At 45.2% G+C, this 18,752-nt stretch overlaps 1 protein-coding gene across 1 annotated transcript in view; it reads left to right on the top strand.

Moving 5' to 3' along the window:
* LOC8050603 (neurexin-4) overlaps positions 1-18,752 on the top strand; it is a 101,857-nt gene that overhangs the window by 7,623 nt on the left and 75,482 nt on the right. The window contains exons 3-8 of the mRNA XM_029980663.3: positions 1,688-1,884; positions 2,698-2,839; positions 8,731-8,934; positions 10,037-10,206; positions 11,863-12,039; positions 14,091-14,249. Coding sequence (XP_029836523.2) covers positions 1,688-1,884; positions 2,698-2,839; positions 8,731-8,934; positions 10,037-10,206; positions 11,863-12,039; positions 14,091-14,249 — 1,049 coding nt within the window. The remainder of the gene's footprint in view (positions 1-1,687; positions 1,885-2,697; positions 2,840-8,730; positions 8,935-10,036; positions 10,207-11,862; positions 12,040-14,090; positions 14,250-18,752) is intronic.

The following is an 18,752-nucleotide window of genomic DNA, read 5'->3' as shown; positions in this document are numbered from 1 at the left end:
GGGATGTCTGAGCAAGTAAAAACAGAAGCAGCAAGTTCCGTCACAACACGTCACATCAGAACACAACACAGCACAAAGTGCCCTTCGTTTGTACAGCACTTAAAACAAATATTTTTATTTTCCTAAGAATATCTGCTCCAAAATTCACTTTAGCTGCTCCGAAACACTGTCTTGGATACTCCAAAAGCCGCTTCTGCTGCTCCAAAACACTGTTTTGGTTGCTCCAAAGGCCACATTTGCTGCTCCAAAACACTGTTTTGGTTGCTCCGAAACGTGCGCCAAAATGGCTTAGGCCAATCACATCACTGAGTATGGTATATAACACGGGTGGCCAGGCTGACCTGGCCTGAGAGCCGCAATTGAAACCCCGAAACTTCCAAGGACGGCAGGGAGGGGGGAGGGGGGAGCCGCACGCCACACTTTAACACGCGAAGAGCCGCATGCGGCTCAAGAGCTGCAGCTTGGCCACCCCTGGTATATAATACAGACAACTTTCTTTTTTTGCAGAATTTGTATCTGCTTAAGATTTCTGGATAGGGTATTTCCCCTAACCAAAAAGCAGTAATTATAATGCATGTAAGATAGAGAATGATATATAAGAAGCATTGCTATTGGGGGTATATGACAATATTTGTACATAACACCTATGACCTTTAAGAGATTTTGACACGTCTTGCCTTGCTGTACGTATTTGCCTTATCTTTCGACTTTGGCTTAGCATTGTGAAAGCCACGAGAGGGAGATTAGAGTTTTCCCTCTCTGATGAAAACAAATACAACTTTCGGGGATTAGGTTCCCCCCTCCGATGGATACAAAGGCTGCTTTCAGGGGTTCAGTTCCCCCTCCGATGAATACAAAGGTCACTTTCTTAAAAAGTGGGGTCGGAGGAAAGTTGGCATCACTCTGTAGCCAATATCTATCCATTGAAGCAGAACAAGGGGCGTTTCCAGTGAACTCTTCTTTCGACTGCGGAGGGATTTGAAACGGGCACATGAGGCTTGAATACATCAAGCCTGTTGTATTCAAGCATCAGGCGCTTCTCCTACCTTCTTGACTTGTAACCGACTATAGCTAGGGAATTAAACCTGCCGTGTTATTGATGCCATCAAAAGGTTTCACAAAATCGGGAGGGCAAAGTAGACATAAACATAAATCTTAAGATATTCTCATTGGTACGAACGGAAATGAAATTTGTGCTTATGCTACAAAAGTACTTTTTGTGACTCTAGAATAGACCTTTGGGTGCTTCAAAAGATGCTCCAAAATAACTGAGACCAATCACATCATGGCAATACTTTTATTTATTTATTTATTTATTTATTTATTTATTGATTTACATATACCCCAAGCAGGGAAGGGTTACAAAAGGAGTTTAGTCAATAGATGTTCGAATTGGTTGACATCAGTACATTCCACAAGCAATGACGGCAAGCAGTTCCATTGTTCAATTGTGTTAGGGAAAAATTACTTCTGAAAAAGGTTAGTTCTGGCATAGTATGGGCATATGACTTTGGAGTGATTTAGTCGAGCTGACCTTTGTTTTACATGGCTTTATTCTCACCACAGATACGCATAAAGTGTCTTTGGTGAGAGTTTCTACTCTCTTTGAATCGTGCATATTCTGAAGCGAGATTTTCGATTGCACATTGCATCCGAGGACCAAACGCCCGCCCTTTTCGTCCCCCAGGTGGATCGTCCTGGACGGCCAAGAACTCCGACTTCGACCAATACCTCACGGTGGAGTTCAAGTCTGAGATGAGCATCACATCCATTGTGACCATGGGCAAGCAGTACAGCCCCGAGTTTGTGCAGGAGTACAAGATCTACTACGGCTTCAACGGTGGAGACTTCACAGAGTACAAGGACCGGGAAGGCAACAGCAAGGTGAGCACGCCTGTCTCCCTCTTGGTTAGCTGTACCGGAAACCCGGGGTCTGAGTTGGCATGGTAGCTGGCTTGTGCACGAATGGGAGGCGGGGATTTAAAATAGCTTCGTAGATATACAGCATGCCTAGAAATATTGAGCGCCTCTGAAGAGCGCACACGGACAGAGTTTAATTGACGTTTAGAAGCAACATGTGTCATACTCGGAAGTGCTTTCGAGGAGAAGGGCAAATACTCCTATTTTGGGAGGGCTTTCTTGGGGCTTACAGCTGTTTGGCTCCCACCTCTTCAGTTTTTTTATTCTATCTGGAAATGTTGACAGTGTCGGGGCAACTGAACAATACATTGGGAATGTCGTTGGGGCAACCTTCGCAAGGGAATGTTTATTGCACGGTTTTGCCAACTTAGGTTTAGAATACCCCGATGCAGCTTCTGAGCACATTCTTTTTTTTAAAGAGCAAGTCTTTCCAGTTGACAAGGTATCGAAGAAAACTGAGCAAGCATCTTGTTGTCTTTTGCAAGACGTCAGGAGGTCGCAGTTACGGGGTTTTATTTCCGCACAGAGCAAGCCCAAAGTTTTATGTTCATGGTTTTGTGTTTTTTTATTTACGTTAGAATGCATATTCCTGACAAAAGGTGCAGTCTCTTGTAGGTCTACAAGCTGTTTAGGGGCACCCCAAAACTGATAAATAAATGTATAAAGGTGTTCTTTTTTTTAAGGGGGAGGGCAGGGGCAGGGGAGGGACAGGGAACACAAAGGCTTGTGCACAGAGCGGAAGTGACCCCCTCCCAATGTTCCTCGTGTACCCTGCAGCTGTTCATGGGCAACCGTAATGGGGACACGGAGATGAGCAACAAGTTCACGCCGCCCATCGTGGCCCAGTACATCCGCATCAACCCGACCAAGTGGAGGGACCGCATCTCCCTCCGCCTGGAGCTCTACGGCTGTGAATACGGTGAGGGCCCTTTTTCTTGGTCGAGTGTGCAGCTTCAGGGAGGGAAATCCCAGAGGTGCAGATTATTCGGGGGGGTCACATCCCATTAAAACGAGACTCTTGGCCGAGTAGCACATAATATTGTCGGAGAAAAGCATTTTCAATGGACGCTTTTCAAAAGTGTGCGCCATCTAGTAGCCGATGTGCCAATTATCCAAGTCCACCATCATTCGGGCATATGCTCCGAGCTTGTATCGAACACGAGCGGTGCGTCGGCGTTCGGCGAGGACTTTGATCTGATCACATGGAGTCCGATCCTTACTTATCAATGGCAACCGCACGTTGCTCAATGGCCTTTCGAAGAAGGTCTATCGAGTGTTAAGGGGACTGGAGGGATGGTTTTTTGGTGTGGTTCCTGGGACCGAGAAATGGATGGACACAAGCGCGAGACAGATGGGATCTTTCCTTTTGTTGCCATGCCTCACACTGGTAGCAGCAAAGGCGTAGAAGCACCTGGGACACCAGGTTCTCCGTTTGTCATTCTTGCTAGCTGGTGTGAGCATTGCTGATGCAAACTCTAGGATGAGCTTATGCCTTTTTCGTGTGTCCCAGCGGAGTGGTCACATTCCATGGCTCTCCTTGTATCTGCAGGTTCCGTTTCATTTGAGGAGAGGGGCAAACTATAAAAGGTTAAAAAGCACTTGCTTTCAACCGCTAACCATTGTAATCATCCAACACCCTTCTGGAGGGAAGGGTGTTGGATGATTACAATGACAAAAATGTAAATGAAGGAAACTATGTGTGTAAAAACCAACTCTGAGGCTCTGAAACAAAGATTAATCAACCCTGCTCACTCAGTGTGCATAGCTTGATCTATTTAAATTTGTAAAACAGCCAGCAAAAAAAAAAAAAAAAAAAAAGTCTTAGTGCTTGGTTTGACTGACTCTGAGGCTTCGGGGACCCGGAAGGGCCCGACGCTCTCGCATCTGAGGACCGCCCAGTTAGGGGGTCTCGATGGTATGTTATTTGATGATTCGGCATTGATAAAAACTACTTCTGCACATACATAATGTGCATTTCATGCTATGCACGTGAGGTAGTGCACTAGCATACTTATCAATTCTATAAAACTGGACGGTGAATGCTTCCAAAACTTTTTTTGTTGCTTTATTTGAGACTTTCTTGGTTAGTGTGACACCTAAAGAATCTGCTGCATATTTACTTGATCATTGTATTAAATAACCAATGGCCAGAAAATGACTTCTTCACTGTTTGAGCATATTACTTGGCCGAATTGCATACATGCCTACCTTTTGGTCCAGCACTTGCTGTACCTCTACAAATCAAATGACTCAGTTTTTTTTTATTTTCTCGCACACCTTATGTTGGATTAGCCATCCTCTTGCATAGGGGAAATCATTTTGATGAGCAAGAACTGATAAGCCATTTCAATACCTAAAAAAATGGGGACATTTTCATAGTCCAGCCGCTTTTTCGTCCACTCAAACATGTCGAGCCCACCCGAAAAAAGGGCCCAATAATTGAATGTCTGAGGGCATGATCGATGCGCAACTAAAAGGAAGACACGTCTCGGTAGTAGACATGTCACAGTAAAACTCGGGAATCCATTTATTTTCGCCATTAAATGGCTTTTCTTGTGCATCACACTTGCCTGTATTACTGCCGGGTACATTAACCTGCCTATGCTCCTCAAAAAAAAAAAAGAAAAAAAAAGGGAAGATCGTGAAGTTGCCAAGTGTACTTCTCTGTCTCGCGCAGACATGGTTTCATTCTTTTTACGTAGTCATGTGTTTGGGCCTTGAAATGTTATCTATTTTATTGCTTGGCTGTTGCAGTGATCGTTGCAGCTTAAGGGCTCGCTCAGTACCCCGTGCTTCATGCTGCTGTTCTTGTAGGAAAGCTAAGCTATGGTCACTGACAGCGTAACAAACGCAGGGCATGCCCAGTTCTTGTTTTCCACCTGCAACCAATGAGATTGCGGCATTAGTGGGCAAGAATGCCGAAGAACCAATCGGAAAGCAAGAAGCGTGAGCATGGTTTGCCACACCCTGTGCTTTCTAAGCTGCCAGTGACCATATTAGAACCAAGTTAGCTAAGGATCAAGAATAAAGCGAAGGGTATTACCATATTTGCACGAATATAACATAAGTTTTTTTTAAGATTACGTGTTCTAAAACGCACCTCGCATTATATTACTTCAAAAGAGGACCAGCTAGCGATGTTCTTCACCGCCAAGACACAGAAGCCAGCATGCCCGTTTCGTGTAGTAGTTACTGAGGAAGGAAGCTGGCAGGGGAACATGTCTCGATTTCTTCTGCGCCATCTGTCTATCCTCAAATGGGTGATCCTTTTCTAATTCCCAACTCTGAAGAGGTAATCAAGCATTTAAAAGAAAATCCCACGGGTGTGAGATTTGGGTTTTCGCTGGACATAGAAGATTTTTTTTATTCTATTCCCCATGATAAACTATATGCAGCAGTAAGCGATTGCATTGACGCTAATGGGAGGGTTAATTTTCAAAACAACTGTAGAACATCAGTAGAGTCCTTTTTAGAAATTTTGAGATTCTAGCTCTGTTCCACTGCAGTCTTCTTCAGTAAAAATTCCTACTTACAAAAGAGAGGAATCTGCATAGGTTCCTGCATTGCACCTGTTTTATGCAACATTTATCTGTCACATTGTGATCAGGCTATTACTAGGTCTTTATCAACCAACCAAGTCTCCTGCATCTTTTGATATGTCGACGATTACCTGGTCCTCCTCTCTATTCGTCCCGATAATTGTGACAGTCTTCCTATCGACAGTATGCGTACCACATTTCTGGAACAAGCCGGTCAGCTCAACTTTACCATTGAGGTACCAACGGACGGCATCATACAGTTTTTAGACCTGCAGATTACTTTCAACAAGAACCAGACCTGCTGGATGTACCACTCACGTTCTAAAAAACGGCTATTGCACTATGACTCATCCCATTCTAAACTTGTTAAGTGAGGCATAGTGTCCAATTGTTTGGGCATGGTGTTAAACAAATCATGTGAGCACACAGCAAAATCAAGCTTTGAATCACAAGTGACTCGTTTGAAAGCTTCGGGTTACTTCTTTTCAGTTCTGACTGACATCGCCGAAAAATTATTGACAAAGAACAACAGAAGAGAAAAATCAAAAGAGAAGAGACTCCTTCCGGCTGTGGCGCCTTACATCCACAAGATTTCACACAACATGAAGAAGAAAGCATCTATGTTTGATGTCCAAGCTGTAATATTGGCACCGGATAAATTAAAACGAATGTGCCCAAAGATCAACAATGTCAAAATGTCAAACAACAACATTATGAGTGTGACATAAACCACAAGCACCGGTATGTTGACTGCAACAGCGGAGTGGTGTATGAAATCCCCTTCACATGTGGGAAAGTGTATATAAAACACACTGGACGCTGCATAAATACACGACTGAGAGAACATGCTCTGACTTTGAAGTCAACACCTTTTGGACATTTAGCAATGCACGTGCGAGTTTGCTCCTGCACACCTTCGCCTTCGGACACAAAAGTGATCAGACGTTTCCAAGACAAGAGGATCAGGGAAATTTTTGATGCAAAGACCATAGAAGCCAATGGAGAGAAATGCGTCTCCACACCATCTTTGGCATTGACTGAGAAAGAGGTTCAGTATTTGAGCCATTATACATGACAATCTTCGGGATTACGTTTACACAAGAGGTCGTGAGGTGGGGCATCGGGTGGGTCCTCGCTCTCGCACCGGTGTAGCTTTGGCTGTGGTGCCCATTGGGTGTAAAACGGATTATAGGCTGTACAAGGCACTGATTGGTGACTTATGAGCTATCACTTATTAGTTTTTCAACCTTATTTTCATCTTTCACAATCTAGAGGTCATTTTCTATCCTTTCAAAAATGTTATCATATATAGCTCAAATTCATTACCTTTGTTTAATTTTAATATTTTCGTTTTGGTCTACTGTTAGTTTTATTAGTCTAACAAGCTACTTTCTTAGAATACCCCAGCTAGAAATAGAATTATTTCTTCTTTTTTCAACACCAGGCACTTCCTTCACCTTCTTCTTTCTCATTGTATATAAAACCGTCAGTTGTGAGTTAGCGCCTGTCCTGTCCACTTCTTCGTCTGTCTTTGTCTTAGCGCTATTTGTCATTTAAAGTCTTCATTACTTTACCAAATCGGTAGAATTTGCCAGAATTTACTTCTTGAATATCTGAAAGCTAAATCTGCCTGCGCGTTAGAATCAGGGATGAGTTAGAATCGTGCAGACACGGTACTGTAAAATCCCGTAAAGGCGCCCTCTCCCGAGGGATCGCCCATCTCGTTTTTCTGGCAAAATATCTGTTACATAAAAATTTCGAAACATCGCCCACCCCCTGATTCTCGTTGGATGTCAAGCTATGTCTGGCGGGAAACGCGCATCAATGGCTCGCTCTGCAGCACCAGTATGCAAAACATCGGCTCCCGTAACACACAAATTGCTCCCGCGTGTATATTGCATCGTGAAATGCAGATCTGCAGTGTTCGCGATCTGTGGTTTTTGTTTCCTTGACTTGCGAGTTTGTATCAGATTCCTGCGTTTTTTTCCGCGATCTGCGTGCGCGATATCGGTTTCCGTGACAGGCAAGATTGTAGCGGGTCCCCGCATGTTTATTTCACCACAAAATGCGAATCTCCCTCATCCACAACCTGCAATATCCTTTCCCGCGACACAGGAGTTTGTAGCGAATTCCCGGTTGCGATCTGCAATATCAGTTCCCGTGTCATGTGGTTTATAGCGGGTGCACGGGTGCTTGTATCATTAATTTTCGATTAAGTTTTGCTGTGTGATCCCAGAAAATAGCCCACCCCATGTTTTTCACCCTTTATCTCTTCATTTTGGGTGGGCGTTCTTACGGGATTTTGCAGTATTCAGAAGGTATTCGAAAAATATTCGAAAGTTTTGAAAACTATTATTCGATTCGATTAACTTATCAAATAGGCTAATATTCGATTTGGTAATTGAAAATTGTGAATATTCGCACACCTTTAGTTACTATTAATTTCTACATTTTGGCATGCCCTGAGCTGCTGTTCTCAAAACAGTCACTGTTTATGTCGAGGTTGTTGTTATTCATTTACGGTGTGCCATCCTCCAGCTGCTTTTCTATAAAGTATATTTTTTAGTAATGCACATTGTTGTTAGACCAACTCGGTTGTGGAACTCTGCTCCAAAGGGGGCAGAGTTCCATTACCGAGTTGCGTCACCCGCGAGGTGCGTCACCCGCAAGGGAGTGCACGCTGCTGTACACCAGGACACGTCATTGTCGTCGACTGCATTCCGTCGCACGTCTGATGGTGATAAATGTCTTTCAAACTATTTTAGACTGCTGTCTCAAGTGCAGACCAGCACAATTCAAGAGCTCATCTGCTCCTGTGACAAAATCGGTGTCCCTTTGTGTGCTACATGTCTACATAAAATTAACCAAATCGTCCCCTGTACCCAAAAGAACAACAACAGTGCATTTTCTTTTTTATTTTAAGTGCGAGGCGGATGTTTTTTGCCGTTTATCGAAAAAGCCTTCAGCATACTCTGTTTCACTATAAGTGCGAGCAAAGCCAATGCTGTAAGCATGAGCATGTTGTCTCGACCAATGCTTTAACTCGACGAGTGCGTGTGTCATAGTCTCGCTCTCGTCCCTTCTTCACTCCCGCCTACGATTAGACGCAGTATAGTGGATGAAGATACTTTATTTTCCAGGAGCTCAACCGCTAAAAGAAGTCGGACATGACTCTCAACCTCCCATCTACGAAAAATCTCAGTTTTAGAAGTGCACAATTTCACGGTTTGTGCTGGTCTTTCTGATGCATCCGATTGCTGCGGCGTTTCAGAGGCGGAGCCACTGCACTTAGACGGGAAGAGCTACGTGTCGATGGACCTGAGCCGGCGGCCCATCACATCGACGGAGGACTCTCTGCGACTCCGCTTCCGCACCAACCAGGCGGACGGGCTGCTGCTGTACAGCCGTGGGGCACAGAGGGACCTGCTGGCTCTTCAGCTGGTCCACAACAAGCTGCTCTTCAGTGCCGACCTGGGTACGAACCTCAGGCCCCTCGTCATGTGACGTGTTGTCACATCGCACCGTCATTTAACGCAACTTTATAAGAACCAATAACGTCGCGCATGCAGTGACAACGCATAACGCCAAGTCGCACCATGGCATTTCGTGACCTGGCATGGTCCGATGCGTGTTATGAGACGCATCGTGGCATTAATCGCGTGACCCATGGTGGCGTTTTGCAGTGCTAAATCTAGCCAACAATTTTTCTTCTGTCGGCGTGGCGTAGCTACGCAGATCTGAACCTCGCTTCCTCGAAAAAATTTTAATGCGTCGGACTAGACCGTTGAAAGATGTTTATTCACTCTCTCCTCAAAAATATATTGTGCGTAAAATTGTGAGCCATTCTGCTCCATGAAGGTGGTTGGCCAGCAACGCTGTAGAGCACCACCACACATGTTTCCCTAAAAGACACAAACAAGCACTTCTTTAAATGCTTATTTACAGTATATATTGCAAACAACTTATTTTTCGCGGGCTCAATATTTCGCGATTTAGGTCAGAGCTGAAGTTTTGGAATAATTTGCGGGTTCTCATTTTCACGACACGGTGGGATCTCCATATAGATTCCAATGTGTTTACATTTTACCGGTATTGTTCGTAGGATAAATTTTTCGCGAATGGTAGGCGATTCACGAAATATTGCGAAAATTAAGTCGTTTACAGTATACATCATTTTGAAATGGTAGTGATAATTGTTTTGTGATCACTATGATATACACTAATAGGTTGTATTACAACTTTGGTGAGATTCTTTGCTAAAGTTAAATCTATACATATAGTGCTTTAGATATATAAAAGCTGCTGCTCTTATATATGTAAAGCAGTGGCGTCACTTGACTTGAGCAGGAGAAGGCTCCTTGTTGTAAGTTGTATCTCTTTTATTGCATGTTTCAACGTTTTTCTTTATCAAAATGTATATCGAGGTGACTGGTCGTATATGCATTTCCACAATGGAGCACTTTTACATGCAATTTAGTTTCTGCACACGGATACCAAAAATGCATGAAACCCTAGCCATATACAGCTTCACTGTAAAGCGGTCCGCGTCAAAGCTCTCTCCTTTCTCCCACGGACAGGCGGCGAGGGCGTGGTGACGGAGGTGACTTGCGGCAGCCTGCTGGACGACAACATTTGGCACGACGTGCACATATCCCGCTTCCGTAGGGAGCTCGTCTTCTCCGTGGACCGGGTCGTGGTGCGCCGGGTCCTCCGAGGGGACTCCTTCCAGCTGGACCTCAACAACGAGGTTCGTCTTCCACCGCGACGGACTGTGGGCCACGAATTCCAACCGCGAGCGACGTTGGGAACCACGGGCGCACGGGGCACCCGGACACATGCGTCGACGAAAACGTCGTAAAGGCATACCGCGGAGTTTCTGATTTTCTCGGGACCGAGGCTGGCGATCCTAGGCCTTGGCCGCGGTTGCTGGGATGCGCCCACCGGCGCTGATTTACTCGAGTTTTTAATGGTGTAGAAGGTGGAAGAGTGCAAGTTTTTTTCGGGGTCCCCTGACGTCACCGTCGGAGGCTGCCGTTTGGTGGCGTAAACGCGAAAACTATTGAGCAGTTCACTGGGTGCATTCCTACTATTGCCTACAGCAATGTGCAGTGAAATCTTTATTTTTATATCTACGGAAGCAATTATTGTATTTTCCAGACTATTAGTCGCACCCTCGTATAAGTCGCACTTCCGTATATTGAGCCGTTTTTGCAGAAAAGTTAATATACAAGTCTCACCTCTTTGCATGGTTCATGCAAATAATTTTTTTCTTTTTACGCGCACTGGTATATTGAATACGGTGTTTCGCACAATCGGCTAGTTCACAGGTACTGTTTGATGCGCAACAACTTTGAAGTTTCGACTCGCGAGAAAAGCTCAAGGCACGGCGCTGTCTGGCGGGCGCAATTGAGTGTTTCGCAGCAAAGGGATGTAAATCGTGCAAAATGAGAATGTAGTCTGTTTTATTTCAGTGTACACATGGTAAGCGAACGAAAAATTAATGTGCCGGTCACTCGTTAAGCAAGCTTTGAACCTCTAGGCCTAGCCTAGGCCAAGTCACGGATACAACATGAGCATCAACACATAGGCAGAAAAATAGATCTTTACAGACCTCTTTCGGTACTGCTAAAAAATTGAATATCCGCAGTCCTTCCTTTTACATGTAGCAACACTGCTGGAGCGCAACAGAAGGAAACTGCTCATCAAACGAAAACTAAGGAAGACGCAAGAAAATTTTCCGCAGCGCGTGTATGCCAGCCCACTAACCTTTAAGTGTTACTGGACTGAAGCAGAAGTATTCGGAACCATGGCCGAATTAGGCAACGTCGATCAAATGCTGTCAAAGTTTTATTCTCACTGCCTTGCCAATCCACATTGTACTGCTTCAAAAAAAACTCGCATTCCTCGCTTTCCGAGTCAGTCATAAAAAGTGTAGAAGACTGTGGCAACAGCAGTGCCTCCTGGAAGGGGCAAAACCACCTATGGCTATGTAGTTATGGTGCTTTATGCAAGGTGGCGCACGGCGCGTCAAAATATAACGTCGCACCGCAAAAATAAAATTAAAAAAAAAAAAAAAGAAAACTGCATATAACTTGCATTGTTGTATAAAATGCACAAAGAAAAATTTTGAAGAAAACCGCCACTTATACACTGAAAAATATAATATGGGCTCTATTTTTTTCAGTTTTTAAAATTTGTTTGGACCCTTGTTATGTTTTTAATGGTACAATGTTGGTGTTTTTAATTGGGGAGACTATTTAGCTCCTTTATATAATTTTACGTTAACCTGTATCGTTTAATTAGCATCTCCTTTTTCATTATCGGGTTGCAACTTCCACTCTCGTAATGGCCCCCGAGGGCAGATGGTAGAAACGAATGGGCGTCCGTCGCCCTCCTCTTGCAGCTGTTCATCGGGGGCCTGCCCAATTTCAACCAGGAGGGCATCAAAGTGGCGGCCAACTTTTCGGGCTGCCTGGAGAACCTGTTCCTCAACGACACCAACGTCATCCACGAGCTCAGGCACCAGGACGACCGCTCCCTCGTCTACACCCGCTTCGGGCAGGTCCTCTACAACTGCAGGGTGAGCCACATTCCCTCGGGCAAAGTTCGGAACATGGCCAATACGATAGCAGGCGGCAAAAATGGGGGTGGAGAGCGGAGAATCGCGAACACTCTCATCAGTGATCCCTGAAGAAAGAATGAGAGTGAGGGTGGCGGAAGAGCAGGAAATGAAAGTAGATGAAAGGTCGGACTCGTTCACTTTGACGGAACACTTTGAAGTTGTTTAATTGCTCGACAATTTGCGATTTACTGCAACGCCCGCCACCGGTGTTTCTTACAAAATGATAAGAAAGACTGGTGACGAACGTGGAGTTGATAGTTTGCTGCATCTCATCGTTTATCGAAGTCTTGCCAGCCTAGCCATTCCGAGACGGCCGAAATACGCGGGATGGTGGCGGAATATTTTGCTCCGAATATTATAAACACTGCGGTGCTTTTAAAGGACATACCTGAGATACGAATGCACTGGCTTTACACACAGATTAACACCGGGGAATTTCTCTTCGTGCTCATCAAAGTAAACTTTGCTGTATGAACTAGGACTTTATCGCTTTGACTAGCGAGTGGAGAAAGTTTCAGCTTTTTGGCTTGCTTTTGACATCTCTTATGCCATGGGGGAAATGTTGCTGGCCATAGGATGGATACCAATGGGAAAGGGTTTAACCACTAAGAATCTGTTAGATTAACTTTTCATGCACGTTTACTCAACTTTGGTGATCCTTCTCTCTGGAAAAGTAAAGCAACCGCCGAATTCACGAACCTTACTTCAATTAAGGCGCCCCTCCACTACTTCCTGAAGGAAGGCACGAGGGCCGCCGGCGCTGGCCAATTGCGTAGACGGATAAGCAGCCTAGGTTGCTTATTTGTCTTCGCGATTGGCCAGCGCCGGCCCTCGCGCCTTCTTTGAGGAAGTGGAGGGGCGCCTCAAGTGGAGTGAGGTTTGTGAATTCAGCGTAAGCATAGTAGTGCAGGAAAGAGGTAGCTTAGCATACCTTTTGCTCACCTTCTGTATTTTTTTTTGTATGGAATGGGGGTTGTCTTTTGATTGAGTAATCCAGTGGTCCAAATTGAGAATTTTGGAGGTTAAAATTTTTTTATTGACAAAGTGTTAAAAAAATGGCTAAGTCTAGCAAGTGAGTTAATTGCACGATCAACAGGGCCAGTCTGGAGGTATGAACACGCACTTCAATGGAAGAATTGAACAGATACACATCAGTGTATGTGGTCAGTTCTCCCTTTCATACTCTGGTTTATATGTTCCAGCTTATCTAAAAACGGAATGTCTGAGGTCCACGACCAGACATTAAGGATTTAAAGGTTCTGTCAGGATTTAAGTGAGTGCTACACTATTACCATAAAGGCCTGTTTGCACATATACAATGCTGCGCTAATTGAGTACTCGAAGGTGCTCTGACCTTAGCGCCGTTTTCATGGTCTACCTGTGCACTGTGGTGGTACAGCACTGCATCACTGGTATTTATATTGAAGACTGCTGCATTAGCACTGGTTTTATACCGTTTGTTAGGGGTGTGCACATAGCGATCTTTGAAATCGAATGGAGTACAAATTGAATAGTAGTGGCACCAAGTCAAGTATGAACTGAATAACTTGTTGCATCACTTATTCTGAGCGCGGGCGGCTGAGCAGCTGGTCATTGATTTATAGATGGAAGCATTAATATGTTACACTGTCTGAAAGCATGCAAGAGTAGTTTTGTGCGAAAGTGCACAGTTAAGCCTAGGTGTTGTCGAGAGCTTAGGGACATTTTACGGCATATGACAGGTGTGCGGCGTGGCACCCGTGAAGGGTAACTCATTGCCAAAACTATTTGGAAATTATTTGAAAAATATTCTCAACTGAAAAATTGTCGTTTGATTCAAATAGCAAATCGAATGGGGCGGTATTCAATTTATTATTACAAAAGTATGAATATTTGCGCACGCCTAGTGTTTGTTGAGTGCCGAGGTAGCATGCAACGTATCTGCGGCAAAGACTGACAAAATCTTAGCAAGGTCTTCGCATCTACCCTTTGCTTGTCCGTTGTTAATCCGGCGACTCTCTCCTCCGCAGTTTGAGCAAGTGGTCCCCATCACGTTTGTCAGCTCCGAGGCGGTGCTGAAGGTGGGCGGCTACATGCAGCGCGTCATGAACTGCAGCTTCGACTTCCGCACCTTCAACGAGCAGGGGCTGCTGCTCTACAACAAGTTTTCCGTCGAGGGATACGTCAAGGTGACCCGTGTGTCTTGATCGCGACCTCTAATTTTACGGTGGCTCGTTACAAGGAAGGCCCTGTAGGATTCGGGATGCCTGCCAACAGAACCCCCAGAATCCCAAATGAATCTTAAGGGCATGTTCACATTTGTCTGCGGCCGAGCGCGTCGCAATCTTTTGTGATTGCTTGCAATTTGCATTTAATTCCTCTTTTTTTTTTGCTGCATCATTGGGTTTGCGTGAAAATCTTACGACGTAATAAGCAACAATTTCTTTCGGAGAGTGCTTAGGTTTTATCTTGCAAATATTTAAAAACTTTTGGTCTATATTCTGTTTCACCTTAAAGGGTAACTGCAAAGAAAAAAAAGTTTTTTTTTAAACAGCCTAATTGGGACAAGCATGTCACAAAACAAATGTTCCGCGAAAAAAATGATTTTTTTTATCAATATTTACGCCACAGGACGTAATTTAGTAGAGTCAGAACCTCTCCACATTTGAAACTCCCGCTCTTTCGACCCCCGCGGAAGAGGAGTACGCCCCGCCCCTCACTCTCCTTGCGTTGCGGAGTTGAACGACGCAGCGTCTTGAGTTCCGACAAGATCTGGCAACTACGCCAGGCCGCGGTATTGTTTTGGTTTGACGCGGTTTGGGCGAGCACATGTAGCGAAGACGTGACCGGAGAAGTGCCCCTGTGATGTTCCCGGAAGACGGAAAGTATCGTTCGTAATCGTCGTGCGCGCTTTGAAAGCGAAGGGAGTCACAGAATCCACGAGTGCGCAACCACAAGCCAAGGTTCACGACAGCGCTGTGTTGGTTTCGGCGATCTCGTTCTGTTTGGTGCAACACGGCGATGCGACAGCTGAAACGTTCGTGGTGTGTGTAATGCGGTGCTATGTGTGTTATGCGGGGTTGACGTTCAACGGGTCGAGTCCCGTTGTCGTCAGCTGATCCAGTAAAACTGGCCCGGGAGGACGCAGCGAGCGTTTTTAAAAGTAAATCTTCCTGTGTTCTGTTTCAAAATGTGGAAGATTCCGGACGCATACCGTGAGTAAAAAGCTACGGGCGTTTTCAAATAAATTACGTCGTTTTAATTGAACAATGGACGCCGAATTGTTCTCCTAAATCTGCCGTTTTCATGCTTCGTGTTGTTGGACTGCGTTTGCACAGCGACGTGTTGCGCTCGTCGTGCGGTGTGAATAAATTTGGGCAAGATTTCATACCTGTCGACAGATGCATGAACTGAGACCACTTTTTACGTAGTGAACATGGTGTTTTTTTTATTTTGTGTGTCTAGTTGTGGACGTTAGGTGCACCCGGTGCGAATCTCGATGGCCTCCGGAGCGATATGACGAGAACGTAACTGGACACGTTTGTCGCTACGCGAACGCCCGATTGCCTCCAGCCAAATATCATTCCTTTCGGGGCGACATGGCTGCTAGAAGGCTCACTGTCGGGATATGGCATCTGACATCTCCGAAAAGTCAGCATTTGCACGCGCAAACAAGCAAAACAAACACAAAAAAAAGCACGCTAAGCAAGCAAAGAGGAAAACGAAAGAACCGCGCTATGAAAGCGAAAACCCTGCTTCGCTTCCTATCAGTAACACCTGCGACAGCTGCTAAACACACACTACTTCACTTCAAGAAGTCTCACTCAAGCACCTGGGTCAGCACGAAACACTGATCACTTCGGCGAAACGATTAGTCGAGGTAGGCGAGACAGGCGGCAGCAGAGACTTCGGCGGCCATGAAAGAATGGCGAAGCTTTTGTTTGTATGCATCCAAACGGAAGTGCCCGTCTTGTAAACCTTTTGTAAAGAATAATAACTCTCATCACATGGGTTATTCTTTAAACATAAAAATATGCCGCTCAAAAGGAAATTGCAACATATAGCAAAGGTTTAACGACCAAGATCTAAGCTGTCAATCAAACTCTTAGCCAATGAGAACCTATTGGGATTGACGTCACGTAATCACAACTTCGTTGCGCGCGATTTAAAACGGACGAAATAGCTGCAAACTAAAATGAGTCTCACGCAATAAATATTGCTGTAAAAAATGTTTTTTCTCGCGGAAAAATTGTTTTTTGACATGTTTGTCCCAATTAGGCTATTTAAAAAAAAACTTTTTTTTCTTTGCAGTTACCCTTTAAGTTGTCCCGCAGGAAAGGCTGTAAGCGCGAGCTCCTTGCTCTGGGGCAGGTCTTGGCGGCACAAGCTCTTGTGCCGTAAGGGCAGCTGTCAACGCTATGAGCTCGCACTTCCAGCCTTCGCTGCGGTACAACATAAGGTGAAACAGAGTATAGTTGCGTGCGGTTCCAGGGCTACCCGACTGGGGTAGTAGTGTGTTCCGCTGATCTGTATTGCGTTCTCTCGCCGCAAGCCGTCACAAGGGATCGCAACGCGCTCAGTCAAGAGTCAAACGCAAATGCGCGAATTGACCTTTAGTCCTTCGCTGGGGAGTAGATGTCCTTCCCCGATTTTGGGACGTGAACACCCCAGATGTACTTTAATGTGAAAACGTTGTAGGCCACTACACAGAAGTGAATCCATGTATGCGGCATGACAAAAATGTGGAACAAAAGCCTGCGAGGTTCATTTGTGGTATTGCAGGACGTGCGCATCAGTGTGTGCCCACCTGTTCTCGGTAGAGTAAGTACCGCAGGTGCAGTAGAACCTTACCGATATGTTTTTCAGAGACTGGTGATGAAAAAAAAGGTGTTCCGTAAAGATGTATCGACCGAAAGCATACGTATTTAGAGGCCAACAGATGGGAGAGGAAGCAACTCTATGCCACAATTTATTTCATGTGTACATTCACAACTGTGGAAAATTCCCGTATTATTCAAATACAGAAAATAAAATTTTTGCGGTACAATTATTTAAAATTGGGAGTTGATCTGTTGATCTGTAGTAACCAAAAAATGCCGACCTGTACGGGTGGCAAAAATTTCTGAAGCCATCAAGCGAATCCAGATGCTGCCCTGCGTCAGATGCTTGTCCTTGCACGCCGGTGCAAAGAGGTGAAGCTTGATGCGGGGTCCGGTGCAAAGCGGTAAATCTTAACATGCACGCACCACAAAGCGCGGTGGCGCGGTGCATGGTTAGGAACTCCGAACTTCACTGAACTAGTGCAACCAGGGGAATTAAAATGGCAAAAGGTTGTGCGTATGCCATGTAAAGAGAGATGAACAGGCTGTTGGAAAAGCCTTAATCTTTCCGAGCTCTGGGGTATACCCACAAGGGCTAGAGCAGGCAATCAGCATGGCGCAGAGGCAAAGAGGTGAAAAGAGGGGTAGCGAACAAAGCAAAGTGAAGAGGGCAGTCGTGGCTGGGGCTGTGCAACATATTTCACATGCCGTGTTGGATAGCCGTTTTTGGATGTGTAGCACTTTATAGGGCCAGCCAACATCGGGAGCCTCGTAAGCATGATATGGGTAGGTCAGTGAGGATGTAACATCTAAACGATTGTGTAGAAAAACGGCAACCGGCGTCAGGGTTAGAACCCCTGTCACCGGGGGGGAAGCCGAGTGTGCAGCTGACTGATGAGCTACAGATCCAGCACGCTGGAACAAGAGGAGCAGAAGCAGGTGGTGTGAGAATATGTGCTGAGTGGAGAAGGATGGAAAGGGCAAGAAAAAGAAAAGCAGAAGCGGGCGGTGTAAAAAAAGTGTGTAACGAGAAGGAATGAAAAAAGGGCAGGAAGGCTCGCTTCCCCTCCCATGGTGAGCCAGAAAATTCAGCGCAAAGGCTTTGCATCTGGGTAGTGCTGAAGGAAAGCGCATGCTGCATCACAAAGAGACAATGGTGTGATGTAATCTGTTTTCATGCCAAACCCTGCCCTAGGCACCACCCGAACTAAGAGCACCACCTACCCTACAAAGCTACCATATTGAAATGCATTTTAAAAAAATAACCAAACATGCAACCAATGTTTTTTTAATTTTTCCAGCTGGGAAAATGTACCGTATTTGCACGAATATAACGCGACCACAAATATAACGCGAGGGCAGGTTTTGATGCCCTCAAGAAGAAAAAAAATATATTATTACTATTATAACGCGAGCTGAGGTTGCGTCAATTTCTCGCACGTGGAGGCATAACAGAAGTGAAAAGTCAATGGAAAAAGAAGAAATATCAGTTTATGTATTGACTGCACTCATCCCGACTGCTCAAGTCCTTCGTTTACAATCCACTTGGCGACTACGCAGATAGGCAGCAGCTCGGCACCGCTTGTCTGGTAGTTCCTTTTTCTTCGGCGTGGGCTCCTCGGCAGAACACAATCCAAGCAAGGCACGAAACAGAAGCACCAACACACAAACACCAGACCACTTTGGAGCAGAAACTAAAAAATGCGCAGGCAGAGGAAATACCGCTGAACCCGCTGAACCCGATACACGATCACACTTCTTGTTATGGCCCCTCCTCATAAACAAACCTCGTGTTGCACGATTGCGTAAACGCAGTCGGTGGTCTTTTGGCTTCGCTTGTGTCGACTTGACTTGGCCTGGCTTGGCTTGAAT

Source organism: Ixodes scapularis, unplaced genomic scaffold (genome assembly GCF_016920785.2).
Source record: "Ixodes scapularis isolate PalLabHiFi unplaced genomic scaffold, ASM1692078v2 PGA_scaffold0__279_contigs__length_252992795, whole genome shotgun sequence".
Classification (NCBI taxonomy): Eukaryota; Metazoa; Arthropoda; class Arachnida; order Ixodida; family Ixodidae; genus Ixodes; species Ixodes scapularis.
This window is presented reverse-complemented; position numbering and strand designations above follow the sequence as displayed.